This window comes from Somniosus microcephalus, chromosome 1 (genome assembly GCF_052327205.1).
Source record: "Somniosus microcephalus isolate GS21.2 chromosome 1, FLI_Smic_1.0, whole genome shotgun sequence".
Taxonomy (NCBI): Eukaryota; Metazoa; Chordata; class Chondrichthyes; order Squaliformes; family Somniosidae; genus Somniosus; species Somniosus microcephalus.
Genome location: NC_140987.1, coordinates 391596553 through 391612863, shown reverse-complemented (window position 1 = coordinate 391612863; position 16311 = coordinate 391596553). Strand labels below are relative to the sequence as shown.

General features: G+C 42.9%; 1 protein-coding gene across 1 annotated transcript in view; it reads right to left on the bottom strand.

Moving 5' to 3' along the window:
* Positions 1-16311, bottom strand: part of LOC147125093 (BCL-6 corepressor-like protein 1) — a 100006-nt gene that overhangs the window by 8105 nt on the left and 75590 nt on the right. The window contains exons 10-12 of the mRNA XM_085991614.1: positions 15788-15933; positions 6382-6459; positions 771-918 (exon numbers count right to left, since the gene is read on the bottom strand). Of these exons, the coding sequence (XP_085847740.1) occupies positions 771-918; positions 6382-6459; positions 15788-15933 (372 nt within the window). The remainder of the gene's footprint in view (positions 1-770; positions 919-6381; positions 6460-15787; positions 15934-16311) is intronic.

Below are 16311 nucleotides of genomic sequence, written 5' to 3'. Positions count from 1 at the left end.
CTTCCACTTGTTCCCCCCGCCAGCATGCTTTCTCACTGTGGACCCATGTCATAGCCTTGCCGCAATCTGGCATCCCTTGCTGCCAAGCTGTCCGTTTGCTAAAGCCACTCTTCCACCTCCCTGCTTTCAGATGCTGCATCACCAGCTCGGGAGCCGGGCCCTCAAGCTGCCAGTGCCAGTGCCTCCGAAGGCTCAATGAGAAAATTACTGTCCAACAGAAGGTCAGCAACTCTCTCCAGCAACGATCAGAATGGCCAGCCCAAATGGCTGCAGCTTTTATACTAGTGCTGTCCCCTTTAAATAGCGCCCCCCGAGTCCGAGAAGGGCCTGGGAACGCTCCATCCAACTGTCACTAATAGCACCAGGCGAAAAGGTTGCGGGCGCCACCGAATATCCGGTCCGGGGCGCCAAAAAGGCGATGCACACTGAAATGACGTCATGATCTGCCTGCGCCCGCGGGTGAGTGAAAAGAGTTAGCGCCGCCGCTAAAAGGATACTCAATATGGGAGGTGGCGCTATATTCACTGCGCCCGCCCGAAAATTGGGTAACGCCCCAATTCTCGGGCTCTTTAGGCGCTAATCGCTGGCGCTACCAACCGAATTTCTAGGCCCTTGACTCTTACCTGTTCCGGGCTGCCCACCCACCAACCCGAGTCCCAATGATGAAAGACCAATGTTTAACCCAAAGCACCACCAAATCTGACATACCAATGAGTTTAAATTCTTGCTATTATCTTCTGAATTATGTTGATTAAGAATCCAACTCTTACCCATGAGAAAGGGAAGCTTGTATATTGTAACATGTAAGAGGAGGTTTGTCTGAAAACTCAAATACAAAGTAATTGGTATCTTCATCTTCCTCTTCATCAAGGCCAGGGGGGTTTGCCAAAATGTTACAAACAGTCTCCTTATCCTGTTCTGAAAAGTTCAAATAGAATCATTATGTCCAGACAATTATATGCAACTGGTTTTACAAATAATGTACTAAAATATAAATATCATGATTATTTGAGTAGCCTAATATTATTTCCAGTTACAAGAAAAAAAACTGAGCAATCCTTATCAGTGTAAAATATGGTGACCTCCAATACATCTCCTGAGGTGCAATCCTGTCCTCATGCCACCACTGCCCTTACCCGTGATCATTGGTGTTTGCTTCTACCCTCATAAAAGTACTGATGTCAAAACTCACCGAAAACTGAAGGAGCTGGTAATTTAAGGGGCAAATAAAAGAACAAATATGGTAAATGCTTGAAATAACAACAGAAAATGCTGGAAATACTCAGCAGACCAGGCAGCATCCGTGGAGAGAGAAACAGAGTTAACGTTTCAGGTCTGAATAATAGAAAGTGCAAGAGTAACATATCACGACTGTTCTGATAAAGCATTTAAACCTGAATGTGATTTAAAAACAAATTCAGGAGATAACACTTATAGGCCATGCTCCCACGACATGGTCTATAATGTTTAAAATGGCTCTTCAGAATCCTTTTCACAAAGTCCCACATGAAAGATTTCCAATTAAGTTAAAAGCTACTGGAATCCTATGTAGAACAATGGGACTGGATAGGAGGTTCGCTAAAAATGAAGTAGAGAGTAGCTATTGGAAGGATAATGCCAAAATGGGGATAAGGTTTAAGAAGAGTTCCTCAGGGATCAGTACTTGGGACCTCGGTTTCTAACTGGATCAATTACCTTGATATAAAAAAAATAAAGAGTAGCTGTGAGAGCATTCACGTCAGAGTGCTGCAAGGGGGTGAGGAGTGGAGTTTCACGGGGTTACATTAATTACCTGGATATCACAATCAAATATAAGCTTGGCAAATTTGCAGAAAATACCAAAAGAAGAAAAGCAGTAGAGACAGAGGATGCAGCGAAAGATTTATGGAAGAATTTAGACTGCAATTTAACAAAGCATAATTGTTAGTCCTATGGTATGACAACTCCTTTCACTCCAAATATGAGTTTTATAATTTTTGTTTCACAGAAGCCTGGGCCTTTCGATGGGAACTGTCTTGTTACTATAACCATGTGAGAGTGTTGGGGAAACCCAAACTGTAACATGGATAGTATAAGGGACATGCAGGATAAGTACATACCTAAGTACAGCAAAGGCAAAGTTAATTTAAAAATACTCTGAATCAGGAGGAGAATAAAAGAAAAGATTAGGAAAATGTTTTTGCAAAACTTTAAGAGATGGGGAAAATGTTACCACTGGGCCAAGTAAAAGATCACAACTTCTTGGGAGGTTTTTACCAGAGAGAATACTAGTAATATACCACCCAATATCAAAAATGCTGTGCATGCTGTGGGGCTTTTGGCAGGGTGAAACAAAGGTTCTTGTTGCACTTGAGGCTTTAAAAAAAAACTTTTCCCATGTAAACAGCTTAAAGACCGATCCATAAATAGACCAAGTCACCTACAAAAATAAAACTAATGGTACATTGCATTAATGTTGCCCGGCCTAACAATTAACCTTAATTATGGTAATCTGTTTACTGGGGAATACTTAGGCTGCCCACTACACCTTCTGTCAACTTGGAAGCTGGCAAATACCACAATGCTAGACAATTTTGTAAAGGTTACACAAACTACTGGCCAAATGTATGAGAAATTACATTTTGGTCTGATGAAAATGGAATTCACAAGCTTTTTAACCATGCTACCCCCATGAAAGGAAACATTTTATTAGCTAATAATTCATCAACACATTGCCAGAGAGGGTGGTCGAGTCCAGGGCACTGACTGACACACACCTTTAAGAAATAGCTCGATACTGTAATGGAAAGGTGTTCAGTTTGGTATTTTGAATAGAATGAGAGCAAATGGGATGAAGGCCTTTCTACCTACCGTGTGATTGAGGTTATGTTATGGCTTTACATTTCACTAGTCGTATCACATTTGGAATATTGTGTTCAATTTTACTTACTGTACCACAAATAATATACACATTTGCAAGGACTCAGAGCAGAGTAATCTAATGGGAGAGCTGAAGATGGGCAGCAATGGCCAAATGTTTTTTTCTTGTCCTTCAATTTCTTATGTTTCATATGAAACACAGATCTGATCCAGTATGATACTCTACAGAGTACATTAGACCTAGCCATCCCTTTACTAAGTGAGTTTGCATGAATCAGATTTTTGTTGGTGCATTGAAGTGATCTGTGATTATTATTCATATCCTCTGCTTCTGCCTTAAAGTGAAGTTCTTCTGGAAAATAAAAAAATTCTAAAAAAGGTACAATTAAGCAGGTACCACACAATCTCCAAAACGTTATTCCCTTGCAAATTTTGACTCTCATCCACAGATGGACTGGTATAAATTACTTTACACTTTTTTAACAATTGCCAAATGAGTTATTGTTTGACACAGGAAGTCTCAGACCCCTTCAGGTATTGGTATAATTCCTCCTCAAGTTCATACACTCCTAGGTAATAAATTCCACACACTTGTCAGGAGTGAACTGCAATAGGAACCCCCCTGACATTCAAGCTTATGCCACTTGAAAGCAAACAGGTTACCGTAAGATTTCAATATTGGTTCAGGACATAAAAAATTTGATCAAAGTAGTTTTAATTTTCCCCACAACATTCTGTTGAAAGTATTTTCCAAAGCAGAAAAAAAGTATGTGAAACTAGTCCTGCCAGTGGAAAAACAGAATCTGGCAGTACAAAGTCAAGGTCAATGCTAGCTATAAACAAAATGCATAGTTTAGTCGACCTCTACTACAAACATTCAAAAATCTCCTAATCAGATCATACTTCAAATATGATTTTGAATGAGTGAAGTATTTTAAAAACATATTGCGTAGTTGTTACAGTTTTGACTTCACAAAAGCATCATTAAATAGTAACACAATGATTTCTGCTTTACATGTTATAAATAAAACTGCAAAACAGATATAGCCTGGGTGCTTATTGTGGAATATGCATCCAGACTAGATTAGTTCAGTATGTCCAACTTGTGCTATAACCTGTAACCATACAAATCAAGTCTACTCCTCAGCATTAATAATTTTGCCAGCTTTTCCCTGTGCTGAAATGTTCTGCTTCCAAGCCCTCCTTGACTCAGCATTAATAACCGAATTCCGTACATTGGAGAAATAATATTGGGTGCTCAAGTGTGAAGGAATAAGCCATATTTCAGAAAAATACACCATCCTATGAACAGATTTTTGATATTATTAAAACATGCCATACTGGGTTTAAAAATCTAAAGTCTCAAGCTATGCAAACAGGCTTCTGAGATGGGATGGTTTGATAACACAAAAGTTGTAAACACCACAAGCTTTTGAAATGGGAATTGGTTAAAAATACTAAAACAATGGCCCTATTGAAATAGCAGTTTGGCGCTTCCAGAAGGTCTGGAGTTTGGGAGAAACACAATGGAATGACCCAAGTAAAGTGTTAAAAACTAACACTTCAAACAGGAACACAGAATATTAAAAAACCATGTGCCTTTGTAAAAGTAACATCAAATGAAACAGGATACACAATTATAATATAACCAACTAAGTTGGCTAGGAAAACAAACACCCTAGTTGAAGTGTCTTTAATTTACATGTTGTAAATATGATACCAACAGAACACTTTGAAGATATGACTTCAATAGATGACATCAAGCAATCACATGGTTTTTGTATTGAAAATGGAATAGTTAGTAGACACGGCGTCTGTTTGCAAACAGTTAAGCCAATATTAAGAATTGAATGGAAGACCTTCGATAAGAATGACATCAAAGAGATAAATCTGTTGTAGCCATTTTATGATAAGTTTTTGGAACACCTAAACAACAGGCAGAAGTCTGCAAGCTAACAGTTGAATTGGCAGTAAGTATAGAGAAAAGTCAACAGGAAGATGACTAGAGATAATTAGCTTACATCAGCAGAAAACTTCAAAGGATAAACCACTAAAAAAAAGTATAAAAATAGAGCTTTTCAGAGAGACAGTCAGAAGTCGCTGGAAAGGGGCAAAGCGATTCTCTCAACTTCAGAGGCACGCTCTGTAAGTTTTTAACTGAGAGTCTCAGGGATCAAGGTACTTTTAATTTGATTTTAGTGGATATTCTGGATTAGAATTAAGAATAAGAAATGTAAAAATGTACGAAGTTAAGATTTGAGAATAAGAATCTCTGAGGATAAGAAATGTAAGCTATTTGTTTTTGAACTGTTAAAGTTGGATTGACTCATAAGCTGTTAACTGAATGTCGGTTCTTTAATAAATTTATGTCTTTTTAGAATTGTCTCAGAGTATTTCTGTATCAAACTCGCGAACTCAATTTCTGTACAATTCTGTAAGGAGTTGCAGAATTCTGGGGGGGTTTTCCGGGCCCTCATAATATCCGGAAGGTTACAGTCTAGTTAAACTTATTAAAAGTGCTATCCGGAGGATGGTAACATCTTCAGTCGTTCCTTTCCTTTAGGGAGAGATAGCCTGGACCTATAGACCCAATTAAGCGTCTTACAGAATTCGGCTATCTCTAACTTTAGTTGAAAGTGAACGTCTGGGGAATACGCCTGATCTGGGGTAGCCCGAAAAGGGCTAGGACTAGTAATAATCCCTTCACAAGAACCAATTGTTAATACTGATATTATCAATTGGGGAGGATGCAAAAAAAAATGAAGAGATGATTTAATGTACAAACCTATCTATCTATGTATAGGGGATCTCCAATAGCATTGCTCATGGTGAATTAGATGTTATGATGTTGTAAGGAGTGAAGTGCCTGAATAGGGGAGAGGTGTACATGGCAGTTGGAAAGAAATTAATGAGAGATGTATTCAGTGACAGTGATGTTGATGTTTTTTGATTGGTTCCTGAGATTTTTTGTGTGATGCTGTCCAGTCAAACCAATGAGATATGTATTACTTTTAATGTATATTGGTTTGTCCAGTTTACTCGACTGCTCAAATAAACTGCATCAACTGTAAGTATATCTAATTTTATTCAATATTATCTCTATAATGTGCAGTACTAGATTTTTCAATATTTTTGTAATAACAGTAATTTACCAGGGGGTAGTTTTAGATGCAACCAAGTTGAATAAACTGATGTACATCAGCCTAGATTTTCCAAATCAGTATCATTTTAATTCCAGTGTTATACATTTATTTTAAACGGGTTAACACCAAATAGAAAATCTAATTCATAGTTATGTTAGACTACAACAAAAGTGTATCTACTGTGCATTCAACTGGATTTTCATCAAGCAAACTTTGTTGACAAAAATACTCTGAAAATTCATTATTTGGAATGAGTAGGATCCACAACAGGGCACACTGTATATGATCAATGAAGAGAATAGGCTTGATGAGCTAATGTGCCTTCTCATGTTCCTTATCTTTTCTTTAGAAGTAATTATCAAAATATTTCAGTACTCACCACATGCAGAGCTGCCATAAAATTCCCAGCGAAGGGCTGGATCATCCTCACTACGGCCCCTCAGGTCAGTAAAATATTCTACAAAACACAATTGTAAATAAATAATGTATGCACTTTTATTAAGAAGCTCTACTTAGAAGATTACAGACAATCTTTGCAATACATCATATTGAAGTCATAATATTTAAGGGTAAATAACAAACTCCTGTGCCTAATAACATGACCAAGATCAGGAATTAACCGTGTCAACAACACATGGTAAGAAGATCCCATGGGGGTGAAATTCTACTTCAGCAGAAAGGACAAAATGAACGGTAGCATATCAGCTGCCTGTTAAACACCAACCTCCTTCCCCCGATTTTTCTTTCCACTTCTCCTATGCTAACACGCGAAGGAAAGAACTTGCATTTATATAGCGCTGTTCACAGTCTTCTAAAGTGCTTCACTTTAAGTACTTTTGAAGTGTAACCACTGTTGTTATGTTGGCCAATGTGGCTGCCAATTTTCACCCAGCAACATCCCTCAAACAGCAATAACATAAATGGCCAGATAATCTGTATTCATGATGTTGGTTGAGGAATAAATGGTGACCAAGACATTGGAAAAACTCTCCCCATAGTCTACAAATAGTGCCATGACATTATTTACTGCCACCCTCGGGCCTCAGTTTACTATCTCATCTGAAAGACAGCACCTCTGACAATGCAGCACTCACTCACTATTGCAGTGGAATGTCAGCCTAGATTAGACATTCAAATCCCAGGAGTGGGGCTTGAACCTACAATTTTCATCTTAGAAGCGAGAGTGCTACCAGTGTGCCGGGCTGACACCGTACATTAAATTGACCCTTGAAACACGGTTCCTTTACTTCTGACATAACTATACACTTTCACAGAGGCTTGGACTAGCCCTGTATCTCTGCTGGCTTCAAACTAACTGCGGCCTTCATGCAATACTGCGCAAGACACAGTTCCAATTTCTTACAAGATATCACTTAATAACAGAAATTAAAACTGTATTTCTCTTAACTACATAGGATTCAAAACTGTTTGCCCACAATCTGCCAAATAAACAATTACTTAAACAGTTCCACTGGATGCTTATAATTGAATATATTAGTTCCAAACACCTGTAATCAACTGAGACAGGGCCCCACCCAAGGACAATGGCAGCAAATGATCCAAGCATGTTATGGATTTGGTGTACCAAACTGCAATGTATATTCTCTGGAAACTGCAGAAACAGTTAGCAGTAACCAATTTGAATTCTGTGTATGGTGCAAATGAAATAAACAATCCAATAAATAATCCATCACATAGAAAAAGTGAATTTTTGCCACACAGCCCTACAGCTGACTGAGACCAGCTAACTCAGCACAGACCAGGAATCAAATCTGAGAACCTGTAGTCTGTATGGCTCAGTCCCTTTACTCGAATAGTGTTGGGAAATCTATTAAGGTTTTATGTTTACATTAGAAACAAAGGGGGGAATTTGCCGGGGGGGGTCAGCGGGCGAAATCGGTGGCGAGTCGGGTGGGAAAGTGTTATTTTTGACAGCAGGACAGGACCCTGCTGTCAACCCGCCACCACGTGCCTTTACCAAATGTCGGGTCTGTCAGCGCTGAGCAGACCCGACAGGCAGTGGTTGGGGGGGGCAATTCAGGTCATTATGGCCTTGTTAACAGAGGATTAACAACAATTTTGAGCTCACATTTAGAATTTACCAGCTCGCCAGCAGGGTCCACGCTGCTCGGGGATCACGTCTGGGCGGGAGTTGAATGGCCATGGAATCATCTCCCTACTTGACAGCTTGAAATGTGCTATAAAAGCTCCCCTCTCACAGCTGTTCACTTTCCAAGCTCAGAAGCTGTTGCTTACTGCATTTGGAAGACAGATTGAGCTTTATGCAGGTTGCAAGTATTTGGGGCAAACTCTCTATCCAGCGTCACCTCATTGAAACAACCTCTCTCACCATTGACAGATTGCTTCCGTCATCTCAAGTTCACCTGCCATATATTCCATCAGCATGGGTACGGTTTATACTCTCTCACCTTGGTCCTCAGAATCTGACCACAATCAGCCACAACATCAGCATCACCAGGCACACCAGCAGCACCAACAACAACGCCAACCTTCTCTGCAATCACCTAATGCTACACAGGACGGAGGGCATCAGCACCCGACCACATTGCTGCCCGGGACACCAGGGATGGCCTCACCATGGCCACATTTACTTCACTTGATGCTGCACACCTTGGCATCGGCAGTGGCGGCAGGCGGAGCAGAGCAACTACAAAAGGCCCCAGAGGCTCAGGTAGGCCTCAGTGCGGCATCGGCAGCGGCGGCAGGCAGAGCAGAGCGGCTACAAAAGGCCCCAGAGGCTCAGGTAGGCCTCAGTGCGGCATCGGCAGCGGGCGGAGCAGAGTGACTACAAAAGGCCCCAGAGGCTCAGGTAGGCGTACCAATCTCCAATCTCAGGGAAGGAGAGAGGTAAAAAGTATTCGAGGTGTGACGTCACCACAAAACAGGTAGGTGATTGGTTGGAGTATTTCTCTCGTTTTAAAACTTTAAGTCTGTGGTTTATAGTTTTTAAGGTCTCTGTGGTGTAGCGGGGACAGTTTGTAAACCAGGGCCCTTAAATATATCATTTAACTGTAGTGAAATTGGTGGGATTCATTTAATTTTAATTAATTAGTTAAAGGGTAAGTCATGGCAGGACAGCCCAGCCCCGTAGTGTGCTCCTCCTGCTCTATGTGGGAAATCAGGGACGCTTCCTGCATCCCTGACGACCATGTGTGCGGGAAGTATGTCCAGCTGCAGCTACTGACAGACCGCATTGCGGCACTGGAGCTGCGGATGGATTCATTTTGGAGCATTCGCGATGCTGAGGACGTCGTGAATATCACATTTAGCGAGTTGGTCACACCGCAGGTAAAGGGTGTACAGGCAGGAAGGGAATGGGTGACCAGCAGGCAGAGTAAGAGGCGCAGGCAGGTAGTGCAGGAATCCCCTGCGGCCATCCCCCTCTCCAACAGATATACCACTTTGAATACTGTTGGGGGGGATGGCTCATCAGGGGAAGGCAGCAGCAGCCAACTTCCTGGCACCATGGGTGGCTCTGCTGCACAGGCTGGGAGGAAAAAGAGTGGAAGAGCTATAGTGATAGGGGACTCAATTGTAAGGGGAATAGATAGGCGTTTTTGCAGCCGCAATCGAGACTCCAGGATGGTGTGTTGCCTCCCTGGTGCAAGGGTCAAGGACGTCTCGGAGCGGCTGCAGAACATTTTGGAGGGGGATGGCGAACAGCCAGTTGTCGTGGTGCACATAGGCACCAACGATATAGGTAAAAAATGGGATGAGGTCCTAAAAGCAGAATATAGGGAGTTAGGAGGTAAATTAAAAAATAGGACCTCAAAGGTAGTAATCTCAGGATTGCTACCAGTGCCACGTGCTAGTCAGAGTAGAAATAGGAGGATATTTCAAATGAATACGTGGCTAGAGGAATGGTGCAAGGAGGCGGGATTCAAATTCCTTGGACATTGGAACTGGTTCTGGGAGAGGTGGGACCAGTACAAACGGGACGGTTTGCACCTGGGCAGGGCCGGGACCGATGTCCTAGGGGGAGTGTTTGCTAGTGCTGTTCGGGGGGGTTTAAACTAAAATAGCAGGGGGTTGGGAACCTGAGCAGGGAGAGAGAGGAAAGGAAAACAGGGATAAAAGCAAAAGATAGGAAGGAGAAAAACAAAAGTGGCAGTCAGAGAAATCAACGGTTTAAATCAAACGTGGCCACAGTAAATAATAATTCTAATAGGTCTAAGAGCGTTAAAAAAACAAGCCTGAAGGCTTTGTGTCTTAATGCGAGGAGCATTTGTAATAAGGTGGATGAATTGGCTGCGCAAATAGAGGTAAACGAATATGATTTGGTTGGGATTATGGAAACGTGGCTCAAGGATGGCCAAGACTGGGAACTCAACATCCAGGGGTATTCGATATTCAGGAAAGATAGGCAAAAAGGAAAGGGAGGTGGGGTAGCATTACTGGTTAAAGAAGGGATTAATACAATTGTAATGAAGGATATTAGCTCTGATGATGTGGAATCTGTATGGGTAGAATTGAGAAATACTTAGGGGAAAAAAACATTAGTGGGAGTGGTATATAGACCTCCAAACAGTAAGGCGGAGGTTGGGGATGGCATTAAAAGGGAAATTAAAGAAGCGTGCAATAAGGGCACAGCAGTCATCATGGGTGACTTTAATCTACATATAGATTGGGCCAACCAAATTAGTAACAATACTGTGGAGGAGGAATTCCTGGAGTGTTTACGGGATGGTTTCCTGGACCAATATGTCGAGGAACCAACCAGAGATCAGGCCATCTTAGACTGGGTATTATGTAACGAGAAAGGATTAATTAGCAATCTTGTTGTACGAGGCCCCTTGGGTCGGAGCGATCATAATATGATCGAATGCTTCATTAAGATGGAGAATGAAGTAGTTGACTCAGAGACAAGGGTCCTCAATTTAAATAAAGGAAACTACGATGGTCTGAGGAGCGAGTTGGGTAGGATTGATTGGGGAATGGCACTCAAAGGGTTGACAGTGGATAGGCAATGGCAAACATTCAACGACCGAATGGATGAACTACAGAATTTGTTCATCCCAGTTTGGCATAAAAATAAAACAAAAAAGGTGACCCAACCGTGGCTAACAAGGGAAATTAGAGATAGTATAAGGTCCAAGGAGAGGGCATATAAATTGGCCAGAAAAAGCAATAATCCTGAGGATTGGGAGCAGTTTAGGATTCAACAAAGGAGGACAAAGGGATTAATTAAGAAAGGGAAAATAGAATGACAGTAAGCTTGCAGGGAACATAAAAACTGACTGTAAAAGCTTTTATAGATATGTGAAGAGAAAAAGATTGGTGAAGTCAAGCGTAGGTCCCTTGCAGTCAGAATTGGGGGAATTTATAATGGGGAACAAAGAAATGGCAGACCAACTAAATACGTATTTTGAAATAACAACAGAAAATGCTGGAAAAACTCAGCAGGTCAGGCAACATCCCCGTGGAGAGAAATTTGAGTTGACGTTTCGGGTTGGACCCTTCTTCAAAACTGGAAAGAAAAGAAACTAGATCGGAGGCAGGGCTGCGATCGGACAAAAGAATAAAAGAAACAAAAGAAGTAAAAGAGATTAGAAGCTAGACGAGATGGTAATAGGCTGGGATTAGGTGTAAATTGTACTGGCAGGGCAAAAGATAGCTGCCAGGTGTGAGAGAGAAACAAAAGGAAAGGGGGGGGGGGGGGAAAGGAGTGGAACAATTACAAGAGAAAATGAAATGGGGGCCGAGCTTATGATCTGAAATTGTTGAACTCGATATTGAGTCCGGAAGGCTGCAGACTGCCTAATCGGAAGATGAGGTGCTGTTCCTCGAGTTTACGTTGAGCTTCCGTGGAACAATACAAGAGGCCAAGGACGGTGAGGTCCGAGTGGGAATGGAGCGGTGAATTAAAATGACAGGCGACCGGAAGCTCGGGGTCACCCTTACGGACTGAACGGAGGTGTTCCGCAAAGCGGTCACCCAATCTGCGTTTGGTCTCCCCAATGTAGAGGAGACCCGAAGAGGAAGGGCTGTTTGGGGTGATAGAGGAGTGGACTACTGTGGTTGACACTGCCCTCGACCGTGTCAGTTCTATCTCCCGCACTTCTGCCCTCACCCCTGCCCCTCCCTCCCGGAACCACGATAGGGTTCCCCTTGTCCTCACCTTTCACCCCACCAGCCTCCACATTCAACGGAGCATCCTCCGGCATTTCCGCTACCTCCAAAGTGATCCCACCACCAAACGTATCTTCCCCTCCCCTCCCCTTTCAGCATTCCGCAGGGACCGCTCCCTCCGAGACACCCTAGTCCACTCCTCTATCACCCCAAACAGCCCTTCCTCTTCGCCTGGCACCTTCCCGTGCAAGCGGAGGAGATGTAACACCTGCCCCTATACCTCCCCCCTTCCCACTGTCCAGGGCCCCAAACACCCCTTCCAGGTGAAACAGCGATTTACTTGTACTTCTCGCAATCTAGTATACTGTATTCGCTGCTCACGATGCGGTCTCCTCTACATTGGGGAGACCAAACGCAGATTGGGTGACCGCTTTGCGGAACACCTCCGTTCAGTCCGTAAGGGTGACCCCGAGCTTCCGGTCGCCTGTCATTTTAATTCACCGCTCCATTCCCACTCGGACCTCACCGTCCTTGGCCTCTTGTATTGTTCCACGGAAGCTCAACGTAAACTCGAGGAACAGCACCTCATCTTCCGATTAGGCAGTCTGCAGCCTTCCGGACTCAATATCGAGTTCAACAATTTCAGATCATAAGCTCGGCCCCCATTTCATTTTCTCTTGTAATTGTTCCACTCCTTTCCCCCCCCCCCCCCTTTCCTTTTGTTTCTCTCTCACACCTGGCAGCTATCTTTTGCCCTGCCAGTACACTTTACACCTAATCCCAGCCTATTACCATCTCGTCTAGCTTCTAATCTCTTTTACTTCTTTTGTTTCTTTTATTCTTTTGTCCGATCGCAGCCCTGCCTCCGATCTAGTTTCTTTTCTTTCCAGTTTTGAAGAAGGGTCCAACCCGAAACGTCAACTCAAATTTCTCTCCACGGATGTTGCCTGACCTGCTGAGTTTTTCCAGCATTTTCTGTTGTTATTTCGGATTTCCAATATCTGCAGTATTTTGCTATCGAAATACATATTTTGGTTCTGGCTTCACAAAGGAGGACACAAATAACCTCCCAGAGATGCCGGGGAACATAGGGTCTGATGAAAGGGTGGAACTGAAAGAAATCAGTATTTGTAGGGAAATGGTGTTAGGAAAACTGATGGGACTGAAGGCCGATAAATCCCCAGGGCCTGATAATCTACATCCCAGGGTACTTAAGGAAGTGGCCCTAGAAATAGTAGATGCATTGCTGGTCATCTTCCAGAACTCGATAGACTCTGGAACGGTACCCATGGATTGGCGGGTAGCTAATGTTACCCCACTATTCAAAAAAGGTGGTAGAGAAAAGGCGGGGAATTATAGACCGGTAAGCTTGACATCGGTAGTGGGGAAAATGCTAGAGTCCATTATAAAAGATGTAATAGCAGAGCACTTGGAAAGCAGTGACTGGATCAGACAAAGTCAACATGGATTTACAAAAGGTAAATCATGCTTGACTAATCTACTGGAATTTTTTGAGGATGTAACTGGTAAAATAGATAAGGGAGAACCAGTGGATGTGGTGTATTTGGACTTTCAGAAGGCTTTCGATAAGGTCCCGCATAAGAGATTAGCGTGCAAAATTAAGGCACATGGGATTGGGGGCAAGGTATTGACTTGGATAGAGAACTGGTTGGCGGACAGAAAGCAAAGAGTTGGAATAAACGGGTCGTTTTCCGAGTGGCAGGCAGTGACTAGTGGGGTACCGCAAGGATCGGTCCTAGGACCCCAGCTGTTCACAATATATATTAATGATCTGGATGAGGGAATTGGATGTAATATCTCCAAATTTGCAGATGACACAAAGCTGGGTGGGAGGGTATGCTGTGAGGAGGATGTCGTGAAACTCCAGTACGATTTGGACAGGTTGGGTGATTGGGCAAAAACATGGCAAATGCACTATAATGTGGATAAATGTGAGGTTATCTACTTTGGTGGCAAAAACAGGAAGGCAGATTATTATTTGAATGGCAATAGATTGGGAGAAGGGGAAGTGCAAAGAGACCTGGGTGTTCTTGTGCACCAGTCGCTGAAGGTAAGCATGCAGGTGCAGCAGGCGGTTAAGAAGGCAAATGGTGTGTTGGCCTTCGTAGCAAGAGGGTTCGAGTACAAGAACAAGGATGTCTTGCTGCAGTTGTACAGGGCCTTGGTGAGACCACACCTTGAGTATTGTGTGCAGTTTTGGTCGCCTTACCTGAGGAAGGACGTTCTTGCCATGGAAGGAGTGCAGCGAAGATTCACCAGGCTGATACCTGGGATGGCAGGAATGACGTATGAGGAGAGATTGTGTCGATTGGGCTTATACTCACTGGAGTTTAGAAGATTGAGAGGGGATCTCATCGAAACCTATAAAATTCTGTCAGGCCTGGACAGACTAGATGCAGGAAGGATGTTTCTGATGGCTGGGGAGTCCAGAACCAGGGGTCATAGTCTAAGGATAAGGGGTAAGCCATTTAGGACTGAAATGAGGAGGAATTTCTTCACCCAGAGAGTGGTGAACCTGTGGAATTCTCTGCCACAGAAGGCGGTGGAGGCCAGTTCATTAAATATATTCAAGAAAGAGTTGGATATATTTCTTGAGGCTAAAGGGATCAAGGGATATGGGGAGAAGGCAGGGACAGGGTACTGAATTTGGATGATCAGCCATGATCTCATTGAATGGCGGAGCAGGCTCGAAGGGCCGAATGGCCTACTCCTGCTCCTATGTTTCTATGTTTCTATGTAACACATGATGCGCCAGGTTGGCACCACCCCACACCAACAACAGAAAACATCCCTACAATGCCGGAAGCCATTCCTTTCACACTCATCAGCATTGCGAGGGTACCGTTATGTCTTCCCATTAACTGCAACTCACTAAGCCACTTCCAAAGGATCTGTCCAAGAACGCAGTGTTGAAAATAAAGATTTCAATGTTTGACAGCATATTAACAGAAACTTCACATGAACATTGGCTTAAACAATGTGTTGTTAGTTGGTATGATTACGCTAGGATGAAGGTGAGTGTGAAGGGTGGCTAGTGAGATGGGGAAGTGATAATGTAGATAGAGAGGGATGGGTGGAGGTGCAAGGTAAGTTGGTGTGAGTATGGAGGTGCAGGAGTAGGGTAGGAAGGCAGAGTGATGGGGATGTGGTAAGTGGCACAGCAGGATGAGGTTGAGTGTGGCTTTGCAGTAACATTTCGTGATCTACTGAGATAATTGAATGGTTTGTGCCACTGCAGCCTGCTGCTCCTGACGACATCCCTGCTTGTGCTCTCCTGTGCAATCTGCAACCAGGCTGCGTTGGTCTCCTGGGGAGGTCTCTTTCGCCCATTGGAAGGGAAGAGGATCTCTCTGCGTGCTGTGACTCCCTCCATCAGCATCTCTGACAATGTAGTACCCTCTCCATACTGTACTGTACTGAACTGTCAGACTAGATATGTGCTCAAGTGCTTGGGGGCGGGGGGACTATATAAATTGGTTCTGTACAATCCATCATTTCATTTTTCATTTCAAAAATACTTTTCTTTTATCACTAAAAATAAATCTTAATTTGTTCTTTTGCTGAATGTTGCAAATTACATCTGAATATATAGAAAACTCCAAAATATTTTTTGGCTCTGAATAAAGTGAAGAATTACAAATGTAAGTATTAAATGAGCAGCAAAAACCACATACCCATCAGAAACTGTTCCATTGGCTCACTATGAGTCATCTTCAGAACCGTCTGACCCGAGTAGGTAGCAAGGGTGGGATCCGCACCATATGACAGTAGAACATGGACAACATCCAGGTTATCATTCACAACAGCATCATGAACGGGTCTAAAGCAGTAACAGGAAAAAAATGCGATAAGTTGTATTTAAAACCATGTTTTCATGCCCACTTTAGCTAGAATATTTAGTAACTGGATAAAATTCAGTAATGAGTACTATTTCAATTAATGCTGAATTACGGGAAGCTTTCTGTTGTACAAATATACATTCACTGGAAAGTGAGCTAAAACATACCCAAGCTGATTTTACAAACGATCCTTACATCCAAGAGATGTTCATCACATTAGTCTGGGCTAGATTTAAATCCAGGCCCAGTTTGAACCAACTTCGGGTTCCATGCTGACTGCCCATCTCCAAAAATGGTGTTATAAGCTTGGAAATTGCATTTCTATCTTGGAGAGCAGTTTCCAGGGTTGGGCAACTGCA